The sequence below is a fragment of the Protomyctophum parallelum genome (genome assembly GCF_964188405.1).
Source record: "Protomyctophum parallelum genome assembly, chromosome: 19".
Taxonomy (NCBI): domain Eukaryota; kingdom Metazoa; phylum Chordata; class Actinopteri; order Myctophiformes; family Myctophidae; genus Protomyctophum; species Protomyctophum parallelum.
Window position 1 is genome coordinate 19305696 of NC_139717.1, and position 26380 is coordinate 19332075.

Below are 26380 nucleotides of genomic sequence, written 5' to 3' on the forward strand. Positions count from 1 at the left end.
TACTGAGTGTACAGGCCACAGACAGACAGACATACTGAGTGTACAGGCCATAGACAGACAGACAGACAGACAGACATACTGAGTGTACAGGCCATAGACAGACAGACAGACAGACATACTGAGTGTACAGGCCACAGACAGACAGACATACTGAGTGTACAGGCCATAGACACGTCGATCATGACGACGGTCAGTTTCTGTCTGAAGAACACCGTTCCATGAATCACCTCCACAGGAATGCCGTCCACCTGAACAAGCAAGCGCGCACACACACACACACACACACACACACACACACACACACACACACACACACACACACACACACACACACACACACACACACACACACACACACACACACACACACACACACACACACACACACACACCGACAAATTTAAATGTACACATCTGCTCTCTGTGTGTCAGTGTGACGTGTGTGGGTGGTGTATGCGCACGTAGATCAGCTATTTCTGTGAAATAAGAGCATACCGAGCATACACTCTTTCCAGGTGTGTTTTATCCAGTAGGCTCATAGCGAGGGGTTTTGGAGCTCAACAAGCGCCATTTCCTACGGAGGACAATTTTGCGATAAATTTAAATGTCCTCGATGACCTTGTTTTTTTTTATTTGATTATTTTAACAATTATCGTCCCGACATCCCTACGTGCGTGAGGCTGCGCGTACAGGGCCCTACGTGCGTGTGTGCGTGCGTGCGTTCTCTCCACCATCCTCAGCTGTGCGTGGGGCTCGAGTACGGGGCCCTACGTGCGTGTGTGTGTGTGCATTCTCCCCACCATCCTCAGCTGTGCGTGGGGCTCGAGTACGGGGCCCTACGTGCGTGTGTGTGTGCGTTCTCCCCACCATCCTCAGCCGTGCGTGGGGCTGCCCGTACGGGGCCCTCAGCAGCACGCGGTCGAAGCCGGCGGTCACGGTGTATCCCAGGCGGTGCGCTTCAGGCAGCGACATCACACCGTCGTCCTCACCGTCGTCCTCCTCCTCCTCATCGTCCTCACTAGCAAGCAGCAGCTGCCAGGTCGACTGCGCTCTCCTCTGAGCCTGCGGTATATGACCATTTAATCCATTTAGACCCGAGGACAATTCTAAATCGGGACAGTGTTATGAAAAAAAAAACGTTTGGTTCACAGTTCAGCTATTGATTGATATTAACTATATACTGTATACACAAGGCTCTCACAATAAGACATTTGTTGTTTAGCTTTTAGGCTTGATAACAAAGATTGCACAGGGCAAATATATGAGAGAGAGAGAGACACAGACACAGAGACAGACAGACAGACAGACAGACAGACAGACAGACAGACAGACAGACAGACAGACAGACAGACAGACAGACAGAGAGTGACAGACACAGAGAGAGACACAGAGACGGAGAGAGAGTTTACCATAGAGTAAGCGTTCTGCCATGCCACCTTGGAGCTTCTCTGCTCAGGTCCACAGAGTGTCTCTCTGCTCACGCTCACCTAGAGACCAATCAACCAATCACAGGCGGGTACAGAACACACAGCAACCAATCAGAGTCAGGTACACTGTACATGCCATCATACCAGCCGAATCAGCAGTCTGATTACATTTTGTCTCGTATATCTACTTGGTTCAGTTGGTTGCATTCTAAAAATAGCCAATGTGACACATTGTGGGCTTGTAGATCTGCTATTTTCAGCATGCAACCAAGCACAACTTGTCTTTTAGTTCTACTGGATCTCTTCTCCACTAGTCCCTCTCTAACATTTTAGTCTGTTTTTTTATTCGTTGACGACATTGTCAACATTTAGTCTTACTCTTAGCTTTAGCCATCATAGCTTAGTTTTTATTTAGTTTAATAATTAGTTTTCCCTCACACAGTGAAACTGAATAGCAAGCTCTTTATACCGTCTATCGTTGGCTTAGGAGTCAGCCAATCATGACTAGGTGACCGTGTGCACATGTAGTCCAGGTGCTTTTCGAGCACCTGGCAAAAAAGGTAGTGGGACGTTTTTTGTCATCGTTTTTAGTGGACGATAATCAACACTGGTCACCTAACCTCCATGAAGGTCTTTGGCACAGACATTTAGAGGGGCAGGTGCTCAAGTGAAACAAAGGGCACCTTGTGCAAGTTGTGCAGCGCGTGGAACCGGCCGGTTGCCTTATATAGTGTAATATTTATAGATTTTGGGTCATGAATAATATATTAGAAGCTTTTTTTGGGTAAAATGTGCAGCATTGGGAGGTAAATGGGAGACACTTTAATGTGAAGGGACGACAGGATGAGGAGAGGTGTTGTTGCTGCGTAATTGTCGAGTGTAATGGCTGCGCGCTATATATATATTTTTTTTAAGGTATTTTTTTGCGGCTTACACCTTTTATTGTTTTTTTGAAGGGACAGACAGTAGGGACATTCTCCAACATGAATACTTTTACTTTTAGTACTTTAAGTACATTTTGATGCCGACACATTTTCAATTCCGTACTTTTACTCGTAACGAAGTAGTTCTAAAATTGCAGTATTGGTACTTTTACTTAAGTAAAACAAATTGAGTACTTTTTCCACTCACTGCCACACCACACACCCACCTCCATGAAGGTCTCGCCACAGAGCAGCTCCCGGTGGGCCCAGGGCATCGTCACCCTGCAGGTGTGAGTCACACTGTGACTGGACCACACACCTGCCCCGTCCATCCCTGTGACCTGTAGATTGAACGCGAACGCCTCGTCGTTCTGCAGGGAATGACACACACACACACACACCTTTATTTTTTTGGTTTTCTTCACATTATGTGCCCTTTCATTCTTTCAAAATAGCGACGTGGGGTGTCCACATTTTGACCCACATTTTGACATTTTGAAAAAGACGTCTGTGTCTTGTGAAAATTGCTAAAACGAAAGAAAGCTGTAATTGAATAATAATAATAATAAATAACGCTCATCTTTTACTTTATCTAATAACTAGTGATGGACCGAATATTCGTCCGCAGAAGATATTCGGCAGAAAATGGCTAAAAAGGCATTTTCGGCCCGAATAGGCAGAAGATATATCACAGAATAGTGTGCATTTAATGCATTCAAAAGAGCTGAATAAATGTTTTATGGACCCATAATAGTGATTATTATTTATGTTAAGTTTTGCCATAACCATTTATTTTGCCATAAATCAGGTAGCTTTTAGGTACGGCCATGACAGCAATGGTAGGAAAAAAGATAATATTAATATTCGGTTTTCGGCCAACTGAGGCCTATATTCGGTATTCGGGTTCGGCCAAGAATTTCCCTTTCGGTGCATCCCAGATTCCCTACTAATAACAACCTAAAACATGAACCTTGGTTGGGGGGAAAAAACCAGTAGTGTACCTGGTTGTAGGTGTAGCAGGAGTAGAAGGATGCTCTCATGGTGTAGAAACCATCCATGCTGAAGGTACTGAGTGCGTAACCACACCGAGATGCCCTCTGGTCGGACAGGACATGAACCCCTTGGCCATCTGGAGAGAGAGGAACACATTCACATTTTATATTAGGGGGACATCCTGCTTCCAAGGCAGGGGTCTTCCATGGATATTATGGCGGGCAGGTTGCGTGCCGGTGGAGAAGCCAGCACTAGGTTCAGGCAGTGTTGTTTTACATAGTCTCTTGAATAGCTTTCATTTAGTTTTAGTCACATTTTCGTCACCTGGAATGTCCTAGCGTTAGTCTAGTTTTAGGTTCAGGTTAGCTGATCTACAAACCTACGGCCTCGAAGCGAGGCGGAGCGCCAGGCGACAGCACGTGAACCCACAGGTAACGATCTCTGCATTCCGATTGGACGACGACCTGAGGGACACCTGTGGAAGCAGTGGGAGGAGCACTGTAAAGCATTGATTGGTTCCCACAGAGCTTTCCAGGTTTGTGTAAATACAAACATTGAAGATAAAAGTGAGGACGGAAAATGAGGACGCAAATTGTGATTGGCCAGAATGAGATGTATGACGTATGATAATAAGAGCGCCCCTCACTTCACACAGGTGTGATTTGCATTGTTTAATTTAGAAGTCTACACAATTAGAGAATGTTGAAGAATTGTTATTTTGCTCAACATTTGCCTGTCTCTCATATGGTACTAACATCAATACTGCATGGAATTGTGGACAAAATCTTTCCCAACGCCTTTAGTTTTCTTTCGTTTTGGGTCTGAGAGGCTAAATCTCAATTTATAATCTCTCAATTTGATGATTTGAGGCATTTTGTTCCAAAAATGTGTTTTGCAAAAATCCACCTGTTGGTGGCGCTATAACAGGCCAATGTGAAAAGGTGGGATATATTCCTCAGCCTAGTAGGAAAGTCTGTGAAAGATTTCACATAAATTGCATGCTGCGTTCATGATTTGAGGCTTTTTGTTCAAAACAGGCAAATCCTGTAAACTTTTAAAGCCAATGTTAGCCAATTAGGCTAATTAGGATGGAATATGAAATATCAAAAAGATCTGTCTTGAACACATGACTATAGAGATAGTGTGTAACGATTTGCAGGATTTTTGGACAGTATCTGGAGGAGTAATCAAAAAATCAAAAAATGTGTTTTTCAAAAGTCGGCCTCCTGGTGGCTCTATAACAGGCCGTTCTGGAAAATATGGGGCAGAGGTTCATTCATTGTTGGCATCCAGGGAGTGTGTGTGCGCAAAATTTGGCATCGCCCGGGGTAGCGGTGCCAGAGATTAGCTGTACACAGACGGACGGACGGACACACACACGGATGGACGGAGTGCAAAACATACTCTCTCCCCATGCCTTCGGCCTGGTGGAGACAATAATGGACCTTGATATGAAAAGGGTTGAATACCACTGGAGCAGATCAATTCAGATCCTAAATCGGTGACATTACAATCAACCAATAGTAAGGACTACAAGGTTCAGTGCCACATGTGTGTGGACAGGCGGGCATTATTATCACTATCAGCAAAGCAAAACAAACAAAAACAGCCAATCTTACCCGTGTGTGTTTGTGTGTTTGGTTGTCCAGCAGACAGGAGGACCCGCAGGCTGAAAAACATGGTTTAAATGCACCGTTTCACTGTTCAATACAGCACAGGTCATGTGCTGGAAGGCTGAACTATAGGCACACTAAAATGCAGGGTCCAGGGACAGAGCGGTTTACAGTAAGCAGGGTCCAGGGACAGAGCGGTTTACAGTAAGCAGGGTCCAGGGACAGAGTGGTTTACAGTAAGCAGGGTCCAGGGACAGAGCGGTTTACAGTAAGCAGGGTCCAGGGACAGAGCGGTTTACAGTAAGCAGGGTCCAGGGACAGAGCAGTTTACAGTAAGCAGGGTCCGGGACAGAGCGGTTTACAGTAAGCAGGGTCCGGGACAGAGCGGTTTACAGTAAGCAGGGTCCAGGGGGGGGGGGGGGGGGCGTGTGACATCACATATCTGTCAGAGTGGGGGTGTCCCGTCGTACTCATAAATTCATAATGTGACGCCCATGCCTAGGGGGTCCTCAGTTACTCCAGAGAGGAGACTTTGTGTGATAGGAACTTCAACTTAATAACTACTTGAATCACTATTCTGAGGCAAACATTAGAAAATAGCAGATCTACAAGCTCACAACGCGTTTTGTGAGCTTGTAGATCGGCTATTTTCGGCAAAGGGGGTTGGTGTAAAGGGCAGTATTGAGGGTTTAAGTGGTTAACTGTCATAAAGTCAATATACACATTAGCGTGAATCCAGCACAGCGCTACACATTGACAGCGCTTGTCAAACAAGTCTATGAAGCCATCTATGAATTATATGAAAAAGTGTAATCTGTAACACGATGTTATACAACAAAGCAGCGGGGGTCCCTCCCTGCCTCATCTCTCTCTCTCTCTCTCTCTCTCTCTCTCTCTCACACACCTAAAGGGGTCTCCTTATCAGAGAATAACCTGTGCATTGAAACCACAACCTATAGGATGCCGGGTCAACAAATGAACCTGACATTATGTCTGCATAACATAACATGCTATTTAAATGAGTTTTTAAATGACAACCTTTGCGTGAGCCTGCCAAGGTTCCTGAAGGGGGTTCCGAATGGACCCTTACAGATTATGTGACTCTTGAGTTGCACAATAGAGGGTATGCGTGTGACATCATCGTACCTCAGTTATGCGGGAACGCCCACTGAGTGGCAAAAAACTACTTTCTAGCCTTAACAGCCCATTCATCCACACAGAAAAGTCCTGTCTGATTGCATTAAACAATGTTAAACTCACCAACATTGAAAACAACGAAAAGCTTGAATTATCCTCTATCTGCAAAGTTTTTGTCATAAAGATCCACCATAGAAACGTTATGAGCTACTTTCTGTCAAGAAATGTCCTGCATTTGATTATTTTTGTGTCAGAGTTTGGAAGTGCTTGTTTTCAATAACACAACATTTTGCTGCCTCCTGCATTATGTGACGTTTAGAAACAGGTGGTACGCAGGACGGTTGAGTGATTTCCAACGAGCGCTTCCAAACTCCAACGCTCCATGCTGCTCAATGAGTCATCTAGACTCAGTCTAGATGAGGGGGGCGTGTCCTGATGGGAAAATCATGCATGTGCATACTCTCTATATGGAACCCAATGGACCCGCTCCATTTGCACACTGTCATGAGTTACGTGAGAAACAACACTGAACTCACCCAGAGAGGCAAACAGCCAGAGTTAATAAAGTCATTCTGGAAGCAACGTGCTAACGTTAATAATACTGGCCCTTAGACCAGCTCAAACATTTAACACTGTCAATGTCAAGTCAAACAGTATCCCACTGCTCCTAAACCAGCTCTGACAACATTGCCACTGATCCTAGTTGGGACCAGCTCTATCATGTGACCTGGCTGACAGAGTCAATGCTCCCAGCTGTTCTGATTTCACCTGCTGACTGCTTGGGTTGTTGTGGAAACCAGCCATGTCCAAGGTGTGAGTGATTTTTGGGGGCGTGACGGCAAGCTGAACGTGTGTGTGTGTGTGTGTGTGTGTGTGTGTGTGACTGTGTGTGTGTGTGATTCCAAACATGTGTCATAGGCGTGTGATTGTAACATAACTGCACCATAATGTTTGTGTCCTTGTATGCATTTTCCTTTTAAAGTGTGGACTGGATTATAAAATAATTCAAATGTGTGTGTGTGACTGTGTGTGTGACTGTGTGTGTGTGTGTGTGTGTGTGTGTGTGTGTGTGTGTGTGTGTGTGTGTGTGTGCAATGTAAATGTATGTTTTCTCATGCCAATAAAGCCCTTTGGAATTGAATTGAATTGAGTGTGTGTGTGTGTGTGTGTGTGTGTGTGTCTGTGTCTAGACTTGATTTGTGTTGTTATTTAATTCAATAAAAGTGGGGTAAAAAAACAGCTTCATTCAGTAGAAATGTTCCTCATGTTGTTTTCTTATTTCTCACTATCTGTCTCTCAGGTCCAGTGAAGACTCCAGCCTTAGGAACTGGTTTCTACAGCAGCATCGGGAAAGAGTCACGAACGCAGACGTTACAGAATGGTACACACACACACACAGTCACACACACACACACATAAATGTTGGTGTAGTCGGTAGGGCTCGAACCTGCACTGGATAATCCTGAACCATTTCCTCTAAATCCTATCTTTTCTTAACCACTCCAGCCAGTGAAGGCTTTCTCGCTTCCATCACATTAACCACTCAGCCAGTGTGGATCAGACAAGCTATTTGAACCCACACCCCACGCAACATTTCAATATTCAGAATGTGACTGATGAGTTATATCGATCCTTCAATCCCCATCCCCAGATAAAGCCTTTCAAGTCAGCTGGCTTCTAAATTATGTATTGGACTTTTTGAGACATTTTGATTATTATTATTATTATGATTATCAGCATGAGGACATTCCGTATACTGACAACTTTGCCAGAAATGCATGTGCTTGGCATCTTGTATGGCTTTGAGAATGTCAAATGTAAAGTTTAGTCTAGTTTCTTGAACATAGTCTAATTATCCAAGAATTGGAGCAAAACACAGGCATAATAATAATATGCTTCAAAAGGATATAACATAATTTTGGCCTGACAAAAGTACCTTCAGAAGAGCCACGTTGACGTAGTCGGCAGGAGTCGAACCTGCGCGGTGAGGCCCCAATGGATTTCAAGTCCATCGCCTTAACCACTCTGACACAACTACCACAGCCTTGAGTGTAATCACATTGATCCAGGAATGAGATTGCAACACACCACCAGAATCAGCTTTATTGTCACATCACAGGTATACAGAAGTGGGAACAAAGTGTGTTAAATGAGTTCCACAGAAGAAGAAGAAGTGGGGGCGAGGGGGAAAGGAACAAAAAAAGACATATTATCTACAGTTACACACCTGAGTAGTACCTGAGATAAATAAAGGTGTGTGAATTATGTAGTTCCAGGGACCCCCACCCAGAAGCCAATATTTTAGTTAAAAATGTTCGCTCTGAAATATATATTCAAAGATTTGCGCCACATTTTCATGACTTTTCAAAAATTGCAGACCTACAAGGTCATAGTGCGCCACTCGCTGGACAAGCAATTATTGGCAAAAAACATAGTGGAACTTGAACCTACACTCCCAAAAACATTTAAATCTTCAGAATGTGACTGTTTAAACTTTAAAGTATTAATTGATCCATCGCTGACATCTTCAAGAAAGTCACGTGTGCATCGAACAGCTGTGTCCGACTGAAGATGGCAACACAAACAAGGCTCGTTGGTCTAGTGGTATGATTCTCGCTTCGGGTGCGAGAGATCCCGGGTTCAAATCCCGGACGAGCCCTCCCTGTGTTTCTACACGCCCTCTTCTCAGTTCATATTGATTTTAAAAGAACAACATGTCTCTATGAGCCTTGCAGTGTATAAGTCCCATGCCCACTTCGACAGAAGTGCATGCATTTGTCAGACTATTTTCATATTAATTGGTTTTACAAATGGCCTTAGTGCCTTATTATTTCTACTTGACTATGCTCCACAAACTTTGTACGTTAGCTTGTATGTCAGTAGATGTGGTGGGTGTGTCATTTTTTTGACTACTCTGATTACCTTCATTGCAAAGACAGCTTGTCGACTTGACTTAAGCAATATTACACGAGAGGGTGTGGTTTAACTTCAGTGATGCTTGCGGAACTCGACTACGTCTCGTTCCTGACCGCATCACTGTCGTGGCAATAATCACGTTAAACCACAGCCTCAAGTGTAATATTACAATTCTACAACAGTTACCCTTAAAACTAAGAAAATTGCTGATTTTTTATTTATTTTTAATTACAGATGTAGTCACTATACGACCACAAATGTCCCAAGAAACTAGCTAGCCTAGCCACCGAGTTTGCTAGCGCTCTGGGAAAACAGAGCAGCTGAATTCTTTGTTTTGATTAGGTGGTGAATGGTGCTGGTTTGATCCACGGCTAGAAGCCGTTTCAACCAATCAGATTGCTTCCTCGAAATGACCTGTTTTGTATATAAAACACGCCTACTTTGCCGTACACTCATTTCTGATGAAGACCCGGCGCATTGGGGTAACTAAAAGTATTTTTTTCCGGTGGAAACAAAATCCCTTTCTGGCCAGAAAGTACTGTTTATACGTGTGGTGGGTGGGCTTAGAGTGCTTCCACTAAGGAAAGTAGGCTTTCTAATGACACAACACACCTTTGTTTTGGTGAGTAGCAAAAACGTTTCTTTTATTTACGCTAAAGACGAGAGGCTGGTCTGCATTCATGCGAGCCCCGGAAGTTGACAGTAACATAGCTCTAAATGCAACGTATTAGAGCTATGGACCAGAGCTAGGGCCGCATGTGGCCCTTGGACCGCCAGTTGCCCATGTATGTACTAGTCGTGTTTACATATAGGATGTGTCTGTGTCTTCTTGTCTTCCAGGGAGGCGTCAGATACAGCAGCTGGGCAGCCAGCTTCAGTTGAACCAGCATTGTCTGGACACGGCCTTCAACTTCTTCAAGATGGTGGTCAGCAAACACCTGACCAGAGGGAGGAAGATGGCCCACATCATCGCCGCCTGCCTCTATCTGGTGTGCAGGACGGAAGGAACGCCACGTATCCTTCCATTAAAACAACACACACACACACATTTGAAATGTTTATTTATGTCCACATAATGAGAAGTACAGGAATACCTTGTTAATGTACAAAGGACATAAACACAGTGCAGTTTGACAGTGGGAGAGCAGCCAGCATGGACGGCAAAGCATCGTTACATACAGTACAGCTGACATGTCGGACACAGGGCAGCACATTTCACATTAAGTGAAACACTCAAAACATCAACTTTTAACCCATTTCGGGCGGGAACCCCTTTTGGTGTTTTAAGCATTCTGCTCTACTTTAGCTATTGAAAAAATAGCAGATCTACAAGCTCGTAGCTACGAGGTTGTAGGTCTGCTATTTTAGAAAAATTGTGAGAATGTGGCGCAAATCTTTGGACATATGTTCTTTCCCTGGAACAACATATTTTCAGATGGTGGTCTGTGGCCGATTACATATAGTTTCTGGGGTCCTTGACATGAAATATTGAGAACCACTGATAAAGAAACATAGGGTTTTCAGAAAACTGACATTTTCTAAGTCAGGTTAATGAGGGGAAATGCTGTTGTTGTTGTTGTTTTTTTCCCTTAAATTCTATCCATTTATGTCATGAAACAATGCACAAGACAAACAATTGGACGTCAACATAATGTTGCCAGACATCATCTGTTCATTTGATGAATTGCAGTTCTAGACACAGCCTCAAGGGGCTCCCAGAGGGTTGTTTTCAAACCCACTGGAATTGAATTGAAGTTGCAGACTTTCCTCAACTGCCTTATATTACAGACATGCTACTTGACCTCAGTGACCTTCTGCAGGTAGGTCAGGGCTGCAACTATCAATTACTTTCTTCTTAGTGATTCTTCTATCGGAAGATTAATCCAATAATGTAATTGTTTTGTAAATAAATTAATCAATGATGAACCACTTGAATGTCATGTTTTATTTCAAAAAATAGCAACGATAGCAGAATAACAAACTCACATGTCGCAAATGTTACATGTTACAAAATATTGATGAAAATGTGATTATTGTATAAAGATATCTATCATATTTTATTATTTGTTTTTTTATTGATTCGATCGACAATAAAGCACTGATTTATGAACGTACACAGCAACGGTCAAATGTGATTGTGTGTGAACTTTGACCTTTCCGTCCTCAGGTCAACGTTTATATCCTTGGAAAGACCTTCCTCCTATTGGCCAGAGAGCTTTGTATCAACACCCCAGCTATAGGTAAATACTGTCCTTCTATTGGTCAACATTCCAGCTATAGGTAAATAGACTAAATGCTCAATTTATAAACTTAAAGAGAGCTGCGTAGCATCGCAACGCAGCTTGTAGATTGGCTATCGTCGCAATGCAATTAAAATAAGTGACAGGATACTGAAGGAAAAGTGCTTGTGACTAAATAATGACTAGCCTACATTGGACACAACATTTTAACCAATGTTTTAATACCTGGAACGCATCTGGAAGTTTAGCTGTTGAAAAAATAGCAGATATACCAGCTTGTAGATCTGCTATTTTTGAAAAATCGTGAAAATGTGGCACAAACCTTTGAATATATATTATTTCACAGCAAACGTTTTTTAACTAAAATCTTTGCTTCTGGGGGGTCCCTGGAACAACATATTTTCAGATGCGGGTCCACGGTAAAATACAGATAAATCTTATAAATCTTTCAACTTGGCAACGATCGTGACAAAATAACTGCGATTATCTAAGATAATTGCGATTAGACGAGTATGTAATAATTGTGACAACCGTATATTCCGGGCTAAGGGAAACCTTGTTTTACAACGTGCGTAATGTTTCAGATCCCTGCCTGTACATCCCTCGCTTTGCTCACATGCTGGAGTTTGGGGAGAAGACTCACCTGGTGTCCATGACGGCACTGAGGCTCCTGCAGAGGATGAAACGAGACTGGATGCACACTGGGAGGAGGCCTAGTGGGCTCTGTGGCGCAGGTACACACAAACACCCATTATTATACAACATACACACTTTATTTACACACTGGAAGAAGACCTAGTGGGCTCTGTGGAGCAGGTACATACACACCTTATATTCACACTGGGAGAAGACCTAGTGGGCTCTGTGGTGCAGGTACAGTACATACACACCTTATATTCACACTGGGAGAAGACCTAGTGGGCTCTGTGGTGCAGGTACATACACACCTTATATTCACATTGGGAGAAGACCTAGTGGGCTCTGTGGTGCAGGTACATACATACCTTATATTCACACTGGGAGAAGACCTAGTTGGCTCAGTGGCGCAGGTACAATACATTTTGCTCCTCTCACCTCTTCTCTCCTCTCCCCCTCTCCTCTCTACTAGCTCTGCTGGTTGCAGCCAGGATGCACGAGTTTCGCCGTACGGTGAAGGACGTCATAGGGGTGGTGAAGGTGTGCCACGCGACACTCAGGAAGAGGTGAGAGAGAGAGAGAACAATCAGCATACTGGTGTCACTTTAGCTACGTAGTCGCATTCATGGAAACGGCGCCGTGCCACGTGGAGATTTTCACGAACAAAAACGAAAAAGTTCTGTTTATTAAAAACAATATGCCCGTGTACAATTTACAATTTAGCAGACGCTCCTAATCCAGAGAGGCTTGCAGTAAGCAAGAACAACACATGGTAATACATAGAAATACATATAAATATCAAGGATCATAAGCAAGCTAAGAACCTCTGTCTAACAGTAGAATATCTGTCCAATGAAACTATGAGTATACAATATAGAGTCTACATTAAGTTTACATTTAAGAAAATCCCCTCAAAACGATAAAAACGAGCTTTAGTCATGGCTTATAAGTAAAGCGTAGGTGGTTGCGGTTACCAAATTCATGCCTCTGCGATCCTCCTGTGGGAGAATTTCTTAGCCAGTAGCTAACCTCCTGAACGAGGTCATAAAAGAAGAAAACATTTGAATTGAGTTATAGTCTTATAGACACATGTGCGTATGTTACGTGTTCTCTGGCTCTGTAAGCTGAAAAGTAACACACATTATAGTAACAGATGTAGTAATAATGACCCCCCCCCCTTGCTCCAGGCTGACAGAGTTTGAGGATACGCCCACCAGTCAGCTGACCATTGACGAGTTCATGCGTGTGGATCTGGACCAGGAGTGTGACCCGCCCTCCTTCATAGCCAGCCAACAGAAAACCAAGATACAGCAGGTACCTCTTCTCCCTCAGTGCTTTTCAACCTTTTCGCAAAAATATAGGAATACAAAGAAGAAAAACAACAAATAAAAGTTTTGTAACCTGCCGTTTTTTTCTTCTTTCTAATTATTTGTTCGGCCCAAAACATTGTGTTTATTGTCATGATTTGTCACAACTCGAATTGGCTTTGTCCGCAGCGTAAACGTCTTACTTTTTGAAAAGTCTATGAGGAAAATGAACGGGGAATTATTTTCCGGGTCTCTCGAGGGGGGCGGGACTGCAACGCTCTATAGACGGAAAAAAGTGGAGCCAAATAAAGTCCAGTTTACGTTTAAGTTTAGAGGGTTTAAGGATTTAAAAACGTTACGCTTGCAAGAAGAGTCCCTCTCTGCTGTCAATGGCGGGGCACTTTGTTTGAAAGGTTGAACTATGGAGATGCAAGGTTTCTGCAGCAACGGTATGATCTCCTAACCTGACTCCGCCAGATGTGGGGGGCGGTATCGATTCACGAGTTCACATCTGGTAGATAGATAGATAGATTCTTTATTTCTGTGTCATGCACCAAAGGCGCCCAGCCCACATGGACTTACAGGACACACCATAACATTGCTTCAATATTGCATTGTGTAAAATAAACATTTTTACACAAACTGGTATCGCTCAGGAATCGCCTGGGAACCATCTGGTGGCCGGGGCGGACCAATCGGCAGCAGCAACGGCCGGGATAATGGCGAGACCGGGTGTGACGCCATGGAGAAGCGCATGTTGCAATTGTATTTCCTATAGAGCTGGAAAATAGTCTTCTATTCCTGAAAGCAAGCGAAGACGTGACCTACACAGACCAACACGACAGTGAGGGGTTTCTAAATAGTTTTGAACCTATAATGCTATCAGGCGCCAGTGTTGATTTCATTGACTAAAACGAAGACGAAAAATGTCCGTCGACTACCTTTTTTCACCGACGGAAACTAAATGAAAACTAAGCTATGATGATTAAAACTATAAGACTAAATATACTGACAATTTCGTCAACAAATAAAAACGAGACTAAAATCTTAGGAAGTGACTATAGTGTACAAGAGATCCAGTATAAGTCATTTTACAATTGGTTGCATGCTGGAAATAGCCGATCTACAAGCTCACAACGCGTCGCAGCGCAGGCAGCTACTGTACCACACATCATGTAGACACGTCACTATGATTGACAGACGGGCCCATCCAATCACCCGCCAGGTAGCTTGAAAAAAAGGGACGGCTTCAAGTCTTCAGCGATTGGGCTATACAGAGATCCCAGAGGAGTTAACGCTGTGAAACAAAATGTGATTGGCTAAGCAAGCGTCTCTTCCATCTGGCGGAGTCGGGATAATGATCTCGTGCATCTAGAACAGTGGTTCCCAAAGTGGGGTCCGGGGGGTCCTTGAGAGAGTCCCAGGGGGTCCCCAGTTAAGTGATAATTAGGAACCAACTCAGAGAGTGTACAAATGGAACCAAATGGACGGGTCCATATTGGAGTTAAATTAACTCCAATATGCATTGGTGTCCGCAGAGATAGAAATGCCATTAAATGGGGGACCGTAGCCTAATTCAGGTCAAACCCGGGGGGGTCCTTGAAATTAAACTGGTTGAGAATCACTGCTAGAGCCGTAAAAAGCTTCTCTTATTTTCTAATGGGGGGTCCGCAGGCTAATGAGTGTCAATTTTGGGGGTCCTTGACATGAAAAGGTTTGAGAACCACTAATCTATAGAACATGTATTCCATCTGTTTGACTTGTCTCGTATGTCTTGTCTTGTTCTATCGTCTGCTGCAGTTGGAACATGAACTGGTCAAGAAGCTGGATCAAGTCCAAGGTCAGATAAACATATATTATTTATTATTATATATTATTATTATTATTATTATAATGATGGTGATAATTATTATTAGTTGTGTGGCTGCAGTAGGAAACCAGACTATAGTTATTGCCTGGTTTTATTCCACATAGAACTTTTTTGTGGTGTCATGTGACATAATCATCCTCATACTGCACCTAACGAGCTGCTCGGGGGGAAAGTGCTACCACACTCGCAATTCCCCAGAATTGCACCCTTTTAATTCTAGCATTGTGCGCGTGTCTTTTTTTTAGGGGAGATAGCGTCGTACAAAGAGGAGATAGAAACAGAACTGGAGAACAGCCGACCCAAACTCAGAGGGATTTACGCCGCCTTCGCCAAGGAAATAGGTCTGGACTGAACCTCTAACGGACTTATGTACACTGAACACCTAACCCTAATGTTCATTCAACCAGTAACACTATACTGCCTTATATGTTCACACAAACAGTAACACTATACTGCCTTATATGTTCACACAACCAGTAACACTATACTGCCTTATATGTTCACACAACCAGTAACACTACTGCCTGGGTTCCATTTGGTTCCATCCGTGTACTCTCAGAGTTAAAACCGTAAGGGTCCATTTGGTTCCACTTGTTCTCTCTGAGAGTTACAGACCCGTAAAGGGTCCATTTGGTTCCATTTGTATTCTTTCAAAGTTACAGACCCATAAAGGGTCCATTTTGGTTCCATTTGTGCAATCTTAAGCCCTAACCACGCCAACGGTTCAAGACGGTTTTAGCGTTGTCCCTGCGGTGTGATATGCCTTGTTGCACGTTGACCCACGTTGACCCTAGTCATTCAACGCATGGAATTCAATGGCCCAAACCACACCAAAGGGTCGATATTTTTTTTTTGCGTTAACTCCTGCAACCGTTTGGACTCAAGGAGTTGCATATGATGACCCTTTGGTGTGGCTAGGGCTTCAGAGACGCGTCGCTATCAATTATTTAACTGCATGGGGACCCCCTGGAACACCCTCAAGGATGTTTAACTCGAGTCGACAGAGTGACCCCACTTTGAGAAGCACTGAGCTGATGCCATGTGAGGTTGCAGACTAGCCGACACCTGGATCGCTACCCTCCACTCCCTCCTATACTATCCAGCATCAGGAGATCTGCTAGTTCTCCTACTAGATGTGCCGTGGGTTCGGCTCCCACAGAGTCAGTAGCACTGTATTAAAAAAAGAAAATTAATTTTTGAAGTTGTATTTCCCATTTCTTTCTTCCTTTTTTTGCACATGACGTAATTTCTGAAATCCAGACACTAGCGCCCCTCAAAAAAAGAAGAGTTCTGGGTTAAATTTCCCTTCTAACCTGGCTTTTGTGTGTACACCAGACAGTTTCTAAGTTGCTTTATTTGATCCGATACACCCCCTCCTATTTTAGTCCATTCTAGCCCATGTTAGACTCATTGAAAACACGTCCCTGCTTCTGGTGACTGATATTGTCCTTCTAATGAATGTTAGACTCATTGAAAACACGTCCCTGCTTCTGGTGACTGATATTGTCCTTCTAATGAATGTTAGACTAATTTAAAACACACGTCCCTGCTTCTGGTGACTGATATTGTCCTTCTAATGAATGTTCGACTTGTTGAAAACACACGTCCCTGCTTCTGGGTGACCGATAATATTGCCCTAACGTGTGACTAATACATTTTCATCATTGTATTTGACTTCTTCCTGTCTCCTGTGTCAGACCCAGAGGACGAGGACGCCCTCTCGGTGACCTCAGAAACCTTGGAGCTGGAGGGCGAGGAGGTGGAGCTACAGGCCGCCGCCCATCACCTGACCCAAGACTTCCTGTGTCACGTCCTGCAAGACCAAGAGGACGGACGGACAGTCTCATCTGTAGGGATTACTCATTATAACAGTACAGTACAGTACAGTACAGTACAGTACAGTACAGTACAGTACAGTACAGTACAGTACAGTACAGTACAGTACAGTACAGTACAGTACAGTATAATGGTAGCAGTGTTGTTTTTGGCAGCATAGTTTCAGTCACATTTTAGTCACCTGGAATGTTTTAGTCGACTAAAACTAAATATAAGATTTTAGTCGACTAAATCTACAGTTGATTTAGTCGACTAAAATGTATTTTGGCGGGCCTTGATGCCGACATAATGTTTTTAAACTTGCTGAAAATAGCTGATCTACAAGCTCACAACGTGTTGCAGCGCGACACGTTGCAACGAAGTGTAAAATTACTTATACTGAATCTCTCGTCCACTAGTCCCTTCAACATTTAGTCTAGTTTTTATTTGTTGACGAAATTGTCAGTATATTTATTCTCAGTCATCATAGCTTAGTTTTATTTTAGTTTCCATGTAGTTTTCCTAAGTGGAAAAAGGTAGTCGACGAACATTTTCCATCTTAGTTTTAGTCGACAAAAACAACACTGAATGGAATGCGGTAGAATGCTTGATTGTGGTTGTGGTTGATCCATCCCTGAATTCGGCAGGTGTATAATTTCTGTATAATGACTACAGACTCGGCGACGTAATGAGACATGAGCAGGCGCCTGTTTAGGCTGGTCATTGCGCGCGCGCACAAACGGTGAAAACAGCCCAAACTGCGCTTTGGTTTAGCTGTGAACCTACCTGCCATGGCCCGCGATTGTGAACAGCGCAGCAGCACCCTTGTCGCTTCTTACTTCCGCCACGTGTATGTTGGCAGCAACCACCAGGTTCCGCCAAACTTTGGTCAACTAACTCAACTTTCATATTGCATCTCTGTATGTATTCATAGCGACGGCACGGGTGGGCCCCAAATGCCTCTGGGCCCCAACGCAATTGCGTTGTCTGCGTCCCGTTAGTTACACCCCTGTGTAGACTGTAAAATAAATTGACAAAATAACACTATTGGTTTCAAATAGTGCCTGTTTTTCAGCAATTTCATTGTGTCCACCAGGAAGAGAAGGACAAACGGACAGAAGAACCAGAAGGACAAGAAGAAGTTGTGGAACAGAAGACCCTCCCTCCTTTTCCTCCTCCCCCACCTTCCCTACCACTGGCCTCCATACTGGGGAAGCTGCCTCTGCAGCTCCCAATAAAACTGACTCCAGACAGTGACACTGGTAAGACCCATATAGTTAATACAGTTATACTACAAAATGTGCGCGCCTCTGGCGCTCACTTCTCGCACCATGCGTCGCAATAAGGGCCTTTCTCGGCCCCGGACCGCACCATTGATTGCATTGTGTTTAGGAACCAAGATGAGGGGGTGGGGGCGGAGGGGAGCGGGGCGGGGTCGACATATGACCTTGTGTGTGGATGTGTTCTGCCCCCATGTCCACATGAAAAAAAAAAATTTGGTCAAACCATTGGAAATGCATTGGAGTGGCCATTAAACATTATATGCACACATTCTCATTCTATAATAAATATTTGTTCAATCTATTCGTGAGTTATCTGACTGAAGTACCATTATAGTTATTATAGAGGAAGTTGAGAGTGCTCTAAACTTTGAGACCACTTTGACACACTAGTGTGTCATGACGTCACTGAACGTCCGCCGTTGTCCATCTCCATGAACGTCCCGGAACGTCCTGCAGTTCCAGCTTTGGCCAGTAGGATATTAGCGGCTTCAACGTTAGCCAGCTGCTCTAAAAAAACAACAACTAGCACTGTCTGTCTTGTCTTGTCTTGTCTGTCTGTCTGTCTGTCTGTCTGTCTGTCTGTCTGTCTGTCTGTCTGTGTGTGTGTGCCGGTGTGCGTGCACGTGCGTGTGTGTGTGTGTGTGTGTGTGTGTAGATGACAGATCAGAGAGTGGAGAGCTGGACCTGGATGGAATTGATGACCAGGAAATTGACAAGGTCAGTTCTTTGACGATGTCATTGTATTGATATGGTCACTTTATTGATCAGATCAGATCAGATTATTGGTCGACTGATGGTTTCTTGTGGTTTGTTGACTTCAGTACATCCTGAATGACAGAGAGGTGGAGAATAAAACAGCCCTTTGGATGAAACAAAATGAAGAGTATCTGAGAGAACAGAGGGGTGAGTTTTTTTTAACAATATATTTATTGCATTTTTCTTTTTTTTGTACAGACAAATACAACAAAACAATTCATAATACATCAGACAATACAATTACTTAAAACAAAAACAAAACAAAACATACAGTACAATGAGTACATTATATAAATACAGTATAATAAAATAAGGGCACTTAGACTGGCAACAACAACAGAGTCCTTATGGCCACAAACAGCTGCAGAGAATACAATTAAACATTTTCAGTTTCCACCATTAAATAAGATAAATCATTGACCGTAATATATTGGATAAACCGTCCCCATATTTTTTCAAACATCTTTTGTTTATTCTTCAAAGTATAAGTGATTCTTTCCAGAGGAAGACACAATGATAGCTCCCTAAACCACTGAGAAATAATGGGTTTGCCTATCTTTTTCCACGATAAAGCTATAGCCCTTTTGGCTTGTAGTAAACATAAGTCTAGAAATCTTCAGAAAAGCTACTCTGAATCTTATGGCCAGGTGGGTAAAGACCCAATAGAAACAGTTTCGGGTCAAGCTCAATATCTATCAACAATATCTTCTGAATCTTCTTACTTCTTCCCAGAATTCTTTCACTCTTGGGCATGCCCACAGACAATGGAAAAGTGTACCTTTTACCACATCTGATACAAGTATCTGGAATATCTACACTACATTTATTTAATTTCTCTGGAGTGATATACACCCTCATCAGCCAATTATATTGCAATAGTTTAAACCGAGTGTTACCCGTCTGGGATTGAGCCTCCATACAGGCTGTGCTCCACTCTTCCAATGTCAATTCCTCTTGTAGATCAGCCTTCCATGCATTATATTTGGATTCAGAGAATTCAGGAGAGAATTCTACTAACATAGAGTATAAATCAGAAATGATGCCCCTATTAATGGGGTTTCTGATAAGCTCTTTCTCTAGTATTGACAGGGGAGGGAGTGTCAGAGAATTCACCTGTTTAACCCCTATAAAACTTCTGACTTTGTACGTGGTAAATTGTATTTAGCAGCTAGTTCATCAAAAGAGAGTAGATTCCCCCTTTTGTCAAAAACATCCTTCCATTGTTTAATCCCTTGCTTGGCCCATATCTTAAAGCCCCCATCCGCCCTTCCTGGGGTGAAATATTCATTTCCCCAAATTGGGCTGAATCGAAAACTGGGTTGGATATCCAAAAGATAAAGTCTAACATCCTGCCACAGAGGGGTGAGTTACTTGGGGCGGCAGTGGCTCAGGGGTAGAGTGGTCGGCAGAGAAGCCGGATAGCAACAGCGAGGCTCCCGGCTCGATCCCGGGCTCCCCCAGAGTCAGTGTCGAAAGTGTCCTTGAGCAAGACTCTGAAGTCTGAACCCCTAAATGCTCCTGATGTGCAGTTTGGTGCCTTGCATGGTTTCCTCCACCATTGGTGTGTGAATGTAATGCATAACCTATGTAAATCCCCCTGGATGAAGGCACTATATAAATGCACCTTTTACTATTATTATTATTGCTACTACATTAACAAGAAACTGCTGTACACATCAACTAATACTACTGTACCTTATTGCATGTCTTTCTGTCTGTGTGCTCGTGCGTGCGTGCGTGCGTGCGTGCGTGCGTGCGTGTGTGCGTGCGTGTGCGTGTGCGTGTGTGTGTGTGTGTGTGTGTGTATTCTAGAGAAAGAACTGAGGATCAAAAAAGAGAAGGAGCAGGGGACGTATAAAGAGAAGGTAAATAAACATTTCTGTTTTGACTTTTCACACAGGCCCATCCTGACGTATTATTTTAAGAATCCAATTTGATCCAATCTATCAGGATAGAGAACACAGTCAGGATACACATTAAAGAAGTGGAATTGTAAGTGACGACACAAATAAATGAGCAGACACAATTGGAACTGGAACACTATAAAAATGAAGGTTATGAATAGCCTGATTGGCTGAAATTGTGTCACCTACCTGAACATTTATTGAAGAGCTGGAGAGACAGGGAGACCTCTGTTACTGAACACACACACACACACACACACACACACACTATATATATATATATATATATATATATATATATATATATATATACATCATAATATAGTGATTTATCCTTTTAACAAAGAATATCACTTACCCTACCTTTAACTATTTTTATAAAATACTGACACACACTACTAGGGCATTAACGAGTTGAGATTTTTCCCAGTCGACTTGTCAGACAGTAAAGTCGAAGTTGAGTCGATGGATCGTTTTATGACGGTAGGGGGGGGGGGGGGAGATCAAATACCGAGCATGTCAAACCGAGCACTGTGCACACAGTGGCCTCTCCAATATGGCACAGTGTGTATGTATGGCAAAGCGCTGATTATCAAAACATAAAAATGTAATATTAACAGTGCAGGCACACACTGGTACAGAGACCAGAAAAGAGAACACAACAGGAGATGGGGGCATAATTGGCACACAGCGGAGCGCATCACAACGGCCCGAGAACACAATACAAAATATAACACTAGTGGCAGTACAGCAGCCCGACCTTCAGAACACAATAGAAGAGATAGGTCTATATTAACATTATAGCAGCCAGCAGCAGTTAGCACATCATCAGAATACAATCTGCTATTACCTTCCACGTTCACAACGTCAACATGTATTACTTCTCCTCCACTTCCTCCTCCTCAACCTGATAACGTCCTCATGTTTATACTTCTTTTCTGAGCCATGCAAATAAACAACAACCCGCATCTGCACTGACGGGAGACGGAGAGATTCATGCGTCCCGCGCGTAAAGCTAAAGCAGAAACAGGACAGTCACTGCGTCAACACGGAGGTGGGGGGGATAAAGTTTGGGTATAAAGTTTGTGCGCTTCTATCTGTTACTTCTCTGACACAGCACAGTTCAACTGCACCCAGTCAATAGTGGGACACCGCTGAGAGCGACGCACAGCTGCAGTTAGGTTCTTAATTAAGGGCGTGTTCTAAATGCAATGCAAACTAATAGGAGTGCACTCCGGTGCGGTATGCAAAGGGAAAGAATAGCTTCTGTCCGTGACATTAATCAACCCTACAGTTTGAATTCTGCACACATAGAGCAATAAATATGATATGGGGAAAACAATTGAAAATATTATTATTTTTCATTTTTTACTTTCGACTTCTCCTAATTTGAATAGACTTGTGTTAATGAAATCGATGCATCGAACCACTTTATCCATGTATATGTTGGCTATTCAAAAATAGCAGATGTACTACCTTGTGCATCTGCTAATTTTGAAAATATCGGAAATATTTGGATGATGATGATTTTTATGGGTTTTTTTTCTCTTCTGGGAGTCCCTGGCACAAATTATTTCGAGATGGGGATCCAAATATAATTACCATATATACAGTATATCAATTTCGGCACATTTTGGATCCTTGGCACAAAAAAGTCTGAGAACCACTGCTTTACGACCGTCACAGTTCTCAACGGGCCTGAAAATGAATGCCTGGCCCAGGCGGCCCTAACTCGGCCCGACTAATCAATCAGCATATATTTTAGGCCCGGCCCGGCCCTAAAACGACGGGTCGGGTTCGGGGGCAGAAATTGAGAACTCTACTTACATGCCCCGCTGGTTGCCATGCTTTCTGCGTTGCAGAAGAAGAGCGTCTCTCGCAAGGACCAGATGACGGAGGCCAGCTCGGCGGGCGAGGCCATCCAGAAGATGCTGGAGCACAAGAAGATCTCCAGCAAGATCAACTACGACGTCCTCCGCGGCCTGGACACCAAGAGCACGCCCTCCTCTCCGCCTACATCTCCTCCTGCTGCCCCGACCCCATCCTCCTCCTCCACCTCCTCCTCAACCACCACCAGGGGAGCCGAGGGAGTGAGGCGAAGGAGGAGAACCGCCAGCCGACGCAAGAAGCTCAACGACACCGCCATCCTGGGCCTGGCAGTGACCGCCGGAAAGATGGGGAAGAGGTAACGCGAGTGCCGTTTTTCGTTGACTAATACTATATCACAAAAGAAATGTTCGCCGACCGCCTCTTTTCACTGACGAAAACTAACTGGAAACTATACGAAAAAAGAAGCTATGGTGAGACAGACTACTGTAAGTACATTGACAATTTTGTCAACAAATACAAACTAGACTAAAATGTTAGGAAGGGACTAGTGGACAAGAGATCCAGTATACTGTAAGTAAAAGACACAAGTCATTTTACACTTGGTTGCATGCTGAAAATAGTCGATCGGCTAATTTCAGCAAGTGTAACATCAGCCATTACGACACATTTTAGTCAACTAAATCAACTGTAGAATTAGTCTACTAAAATCTTATGATTTTTAGTCGACTAAAACACTAAAACATTCCAGGTGACTAAAATGTGACTAAAACTAAATTAAAACTATTCAAGAGACTATGACTAAAATAAAAATTGTTCGGGAGAAGAGATAACTAAAAGACAAGTCATAATTATGCTTGGGTGCATGCTCTACAAGCTCACAACGTCGCAGCGCGGGGTGTTGTGAGATTGTAGACTGGCTATAGTTTCAGCATCGGCTGTTTTCAGCATGATGCAACCAACTCTAAAATCAGTCATTACGACACCATCAAGGCCTGCTAAAATACTAGACTAACACTAAAACCTTTCAGGTGACTAAAACTAAATTAAAATGTATTCAAAAGACTATGACTAAAGCCCTAACCACGCCAAAGGGTCAAGACGGTTTTAGCGTTGTCCCTGCGATGTGATATGTCTTGTTACACGTTGGCCCACGTTGACCCTAGTGATTCAACGCATGGAATTCAATGGCCCAAACCACACCAAAGGGTCAAGACGGTTTTAGCGTTAACTCCTTGCAACCGTTTGGACCCAAGGAGTTGCATGGTGACCCTTTGGTGGGGTTAGGGCTTTAAACTAAATCAACACTAATACTAATACTAGGTTCCCAACTGGCATCGTTCCCAAGTAGGCCGGTGGCCGACAGGCACAGGTCTAGTAGTTAGTATAATAATAATAATAATAATAATAATCAGAAACGTACAGGCTTCCGTTTCAGACTTGAAACGTCAAAATAAAATGAGCCTAAAACTAAAAAGCCATTGCTTTAACATCCGCAGTGTCGGTTTAACTCTGAGAGTGTACAAATGGAACCAAATGGACCCGTGTGGGTCAACAGGGTGGATTTGTACTATTTGTACTACTAGCATAATATTCAATAGGCCTATATCTCACAGCCCTTCCCCGCCCCCTTTCCAGACCTAGTGGTGTTGACGTGACGTTACTCCATATACATTACATGTTAAAAGACAACGCTTTTTCTGAAGGTAAACTTTATTCTATTTGTTTTAGCTGTCTTACCATCTTGTTTTCTTCATAATAATATTGGTCTTTTACATTGTAACATTTGGAAACGGCCTTAAATGGTGCAGAGAAAGCAGGTAGGGATGAAGCTTCTGTCGGACCAGAGCTTCATCCCTACCTGCTTTCTCTGCACCATTTAACCCTCTAAGACCCGCATTAATTTCTACTTGCAAAAAATAGATTTCAACCTTACTACTACTTTGTACTACTAGGACTAAGACTAACAAATAAGTAAAAAAAAAAAAAAAAAAAAAAGAGTTTGATGAAAAAGTTATAATAATTATATAAATTAATAATTAACATTTGGGGGATATCTTTCACAATAATGAATAAAACATGTTCTAGACATTCTAATGATCACAAAAAAACATATATTACAATTATTGTACCTACTTTTATTAGGGTAAAGGTCAAAAGTCTTAGGTTAAAAAAAATTCAGAGTCCAGACATTTTTAATTTGTGTGAATTTCAGCCTCTGTGGGGGGTATTTATATGCAAATATCATGACCAATGGCATTGAAATGGCATTGCAATGAACATTACTGATGACGTTTAGGTGAAAAAAGAACAGCAATGTATGTGTTTTAAATGAAAAAACTATGTTTCTATGTCAGTGGTTCTCAAACAATTGAATGTCAAGGACCCTCAAAAATACATGTAATTGGCCGCCGACCCCCATCTGCAAATATGTTGTTCCATGGGCGTTGATCGTTTACTTCCTGCTTCTTCCCCTAGACTCCGCCCACTCATCTCCACCTCCCAGAAGAAGATGAAGGTGAGTTCAGAATCTAAATGTGAAAAAACAACAACTTCCTTTCCCTCTCAATAAAAGCTCTTGTAGCCTGTAGCTTTTATTGAGAGGGAAAAGGAAGTTGCCGCCGCCTGTTGTTCCTGTCTGTCGTCTACAAAACAATACTACAACATGTCGTAACCATATCATCCGCTCCCGCTCGGATCATATACCGAAATGAAATGGTGCCCAGGCTAATTCTGAGGAAACAACAAAATAGCAGATCTACAAGCTTGTAGATCGGCTATTTTTTTGGCAAAGAGGTTTGGTGTAGAGTTAAAAAAAAGAGCAAACTAAGTACAGAGTGAAAGTTTAAGTATTGACGGTTTAAGTGGTTAAATGTTTGAAAATGCACATTAATACAACACTAATAGTGCTTGTCATGAAGCTATCTATGACACCCATGAACAAGTTTAATTCATTTACGAAAAAAAACAACAAGTTCATATGTGGACATAAGACGTCCCACCGATGTTTTGAGTCTTTGTTCTTCAATTGACTATTTGTATTTTTAAATACTTTTACAGCAAAGACAAATATTGTACTTTTGACTATTAACCAGTCAAGCCCTATGTGAAATATATAGTGAAAATAATAGATCTACAAGCTTACATTATGTGTCTGACTCTCTCTCTCTCTCTCTCTCTCTCTCTCCAGCTTGAAAACAGCGGTGTCGTGACGACCACCGCCGCCACGGAGCCTGAACCGCCGAGTCCGGCACCGGCCCCGCCCAACACTGAGCCTCTGGCTCCGCCCTGCACAAACGAGCTGGCCAATGAGGAGCCGGCTGAAGAGGAGGAGGAGGAAGAGGAGGAGGAGCCGTGTGTCAGCGCTCTGAAGCTGATAGGACAAAACGGTGAGAGGAGGAGGAGCTTGGCTAAAACGTCACTTGAAGGAGCATAAGACATCACTGTTGAGTGGAAACCCTGTATGTCCAAAACTGTACTTTTCAGAAAATGAAAACAAAACCTGTGTTCCAAAAAAATATCCTGTGTTCCAAAAGAATAACCTGCTTAAGCAGATAGTTTTCAAGTTTTTAATACTCTTATCAACATGGGAGTATTACAAATTATTATTTGCTCTATGCATGTTTATTATTATTACAAAAGGTGTGCATGGAAGAGGGAAAAAATGCTGAAATCATAAACTCAACACACACGCACGCACACACACACACACACACCATCCGCCTCTCTCGCG

The 26380-nt window shown here is 43.0% G+C and overlaps 1 protein-coding gene across 2 annotated transcripts in view; it reads left to right on the top strand.

Moving 5' to 3' along the window:
* Window positions 1–26380, top strand: part of brf1b (BRF1 general transcription factor IIIB subunit b) — a 48095-nt gene that overhangs the window by 20297 nt on the left and 1418 nt on the right. For both annotated transcript variants that reach the window (XM_083790352.1, XM_083790351.1), the window contains exons 3-19: window positions 7394–7474; window positions 9850–10023; window positions 10798–10829; window positions 11177–11249; window positions 11834–11983; window positions 12358–12451; window positions 13073–13199; window positions 14993–15032; window positions 15308–15403; window positions 16760–16911; window positions 17974–18139; window positions 18816–18877; window positions 18982–19063; window positions 20729–20781; window positions 22683–23005; window positions 25126–25165; window positions 25838–26036. In XM_083790352.1, coding sequence (XP_083646478.1) covers window positions 7394–7474; window positions 9850–10023; window positions 10798–10829; window positions 11177–11249; window positions 11834–11983; window positions 12358–12451; window positions 13073–13199; window positions 14993–15032; window positions 15308–15403; window positions 16760–16911; window positions 17974–18139; window positions 18816–18877; window positions 18982–19063; window positions 20729–20781; window positions 22683–23005; window positions 25126–25165; window positions 25838–26036 — 1944 coding nt within the window. The remainder of the gene's footprint in view (window positions 1–7393; window positions 7475–9849; window positions 10024–10797; window positions 10830–11176; window positions 11250–11833; window positions 11984–12357; window positions 12452–13072; window positions 13200–14992; window positions 15033–15307; window positions 15404–16759; window positions 16912–17973; window positions 18140–18815; window positions 18878–18981; window positions 19064–20728; window positions 20782–22682; window positions 23006–25125; window positions 25166–25837; window positions 26037–26380) is intronic.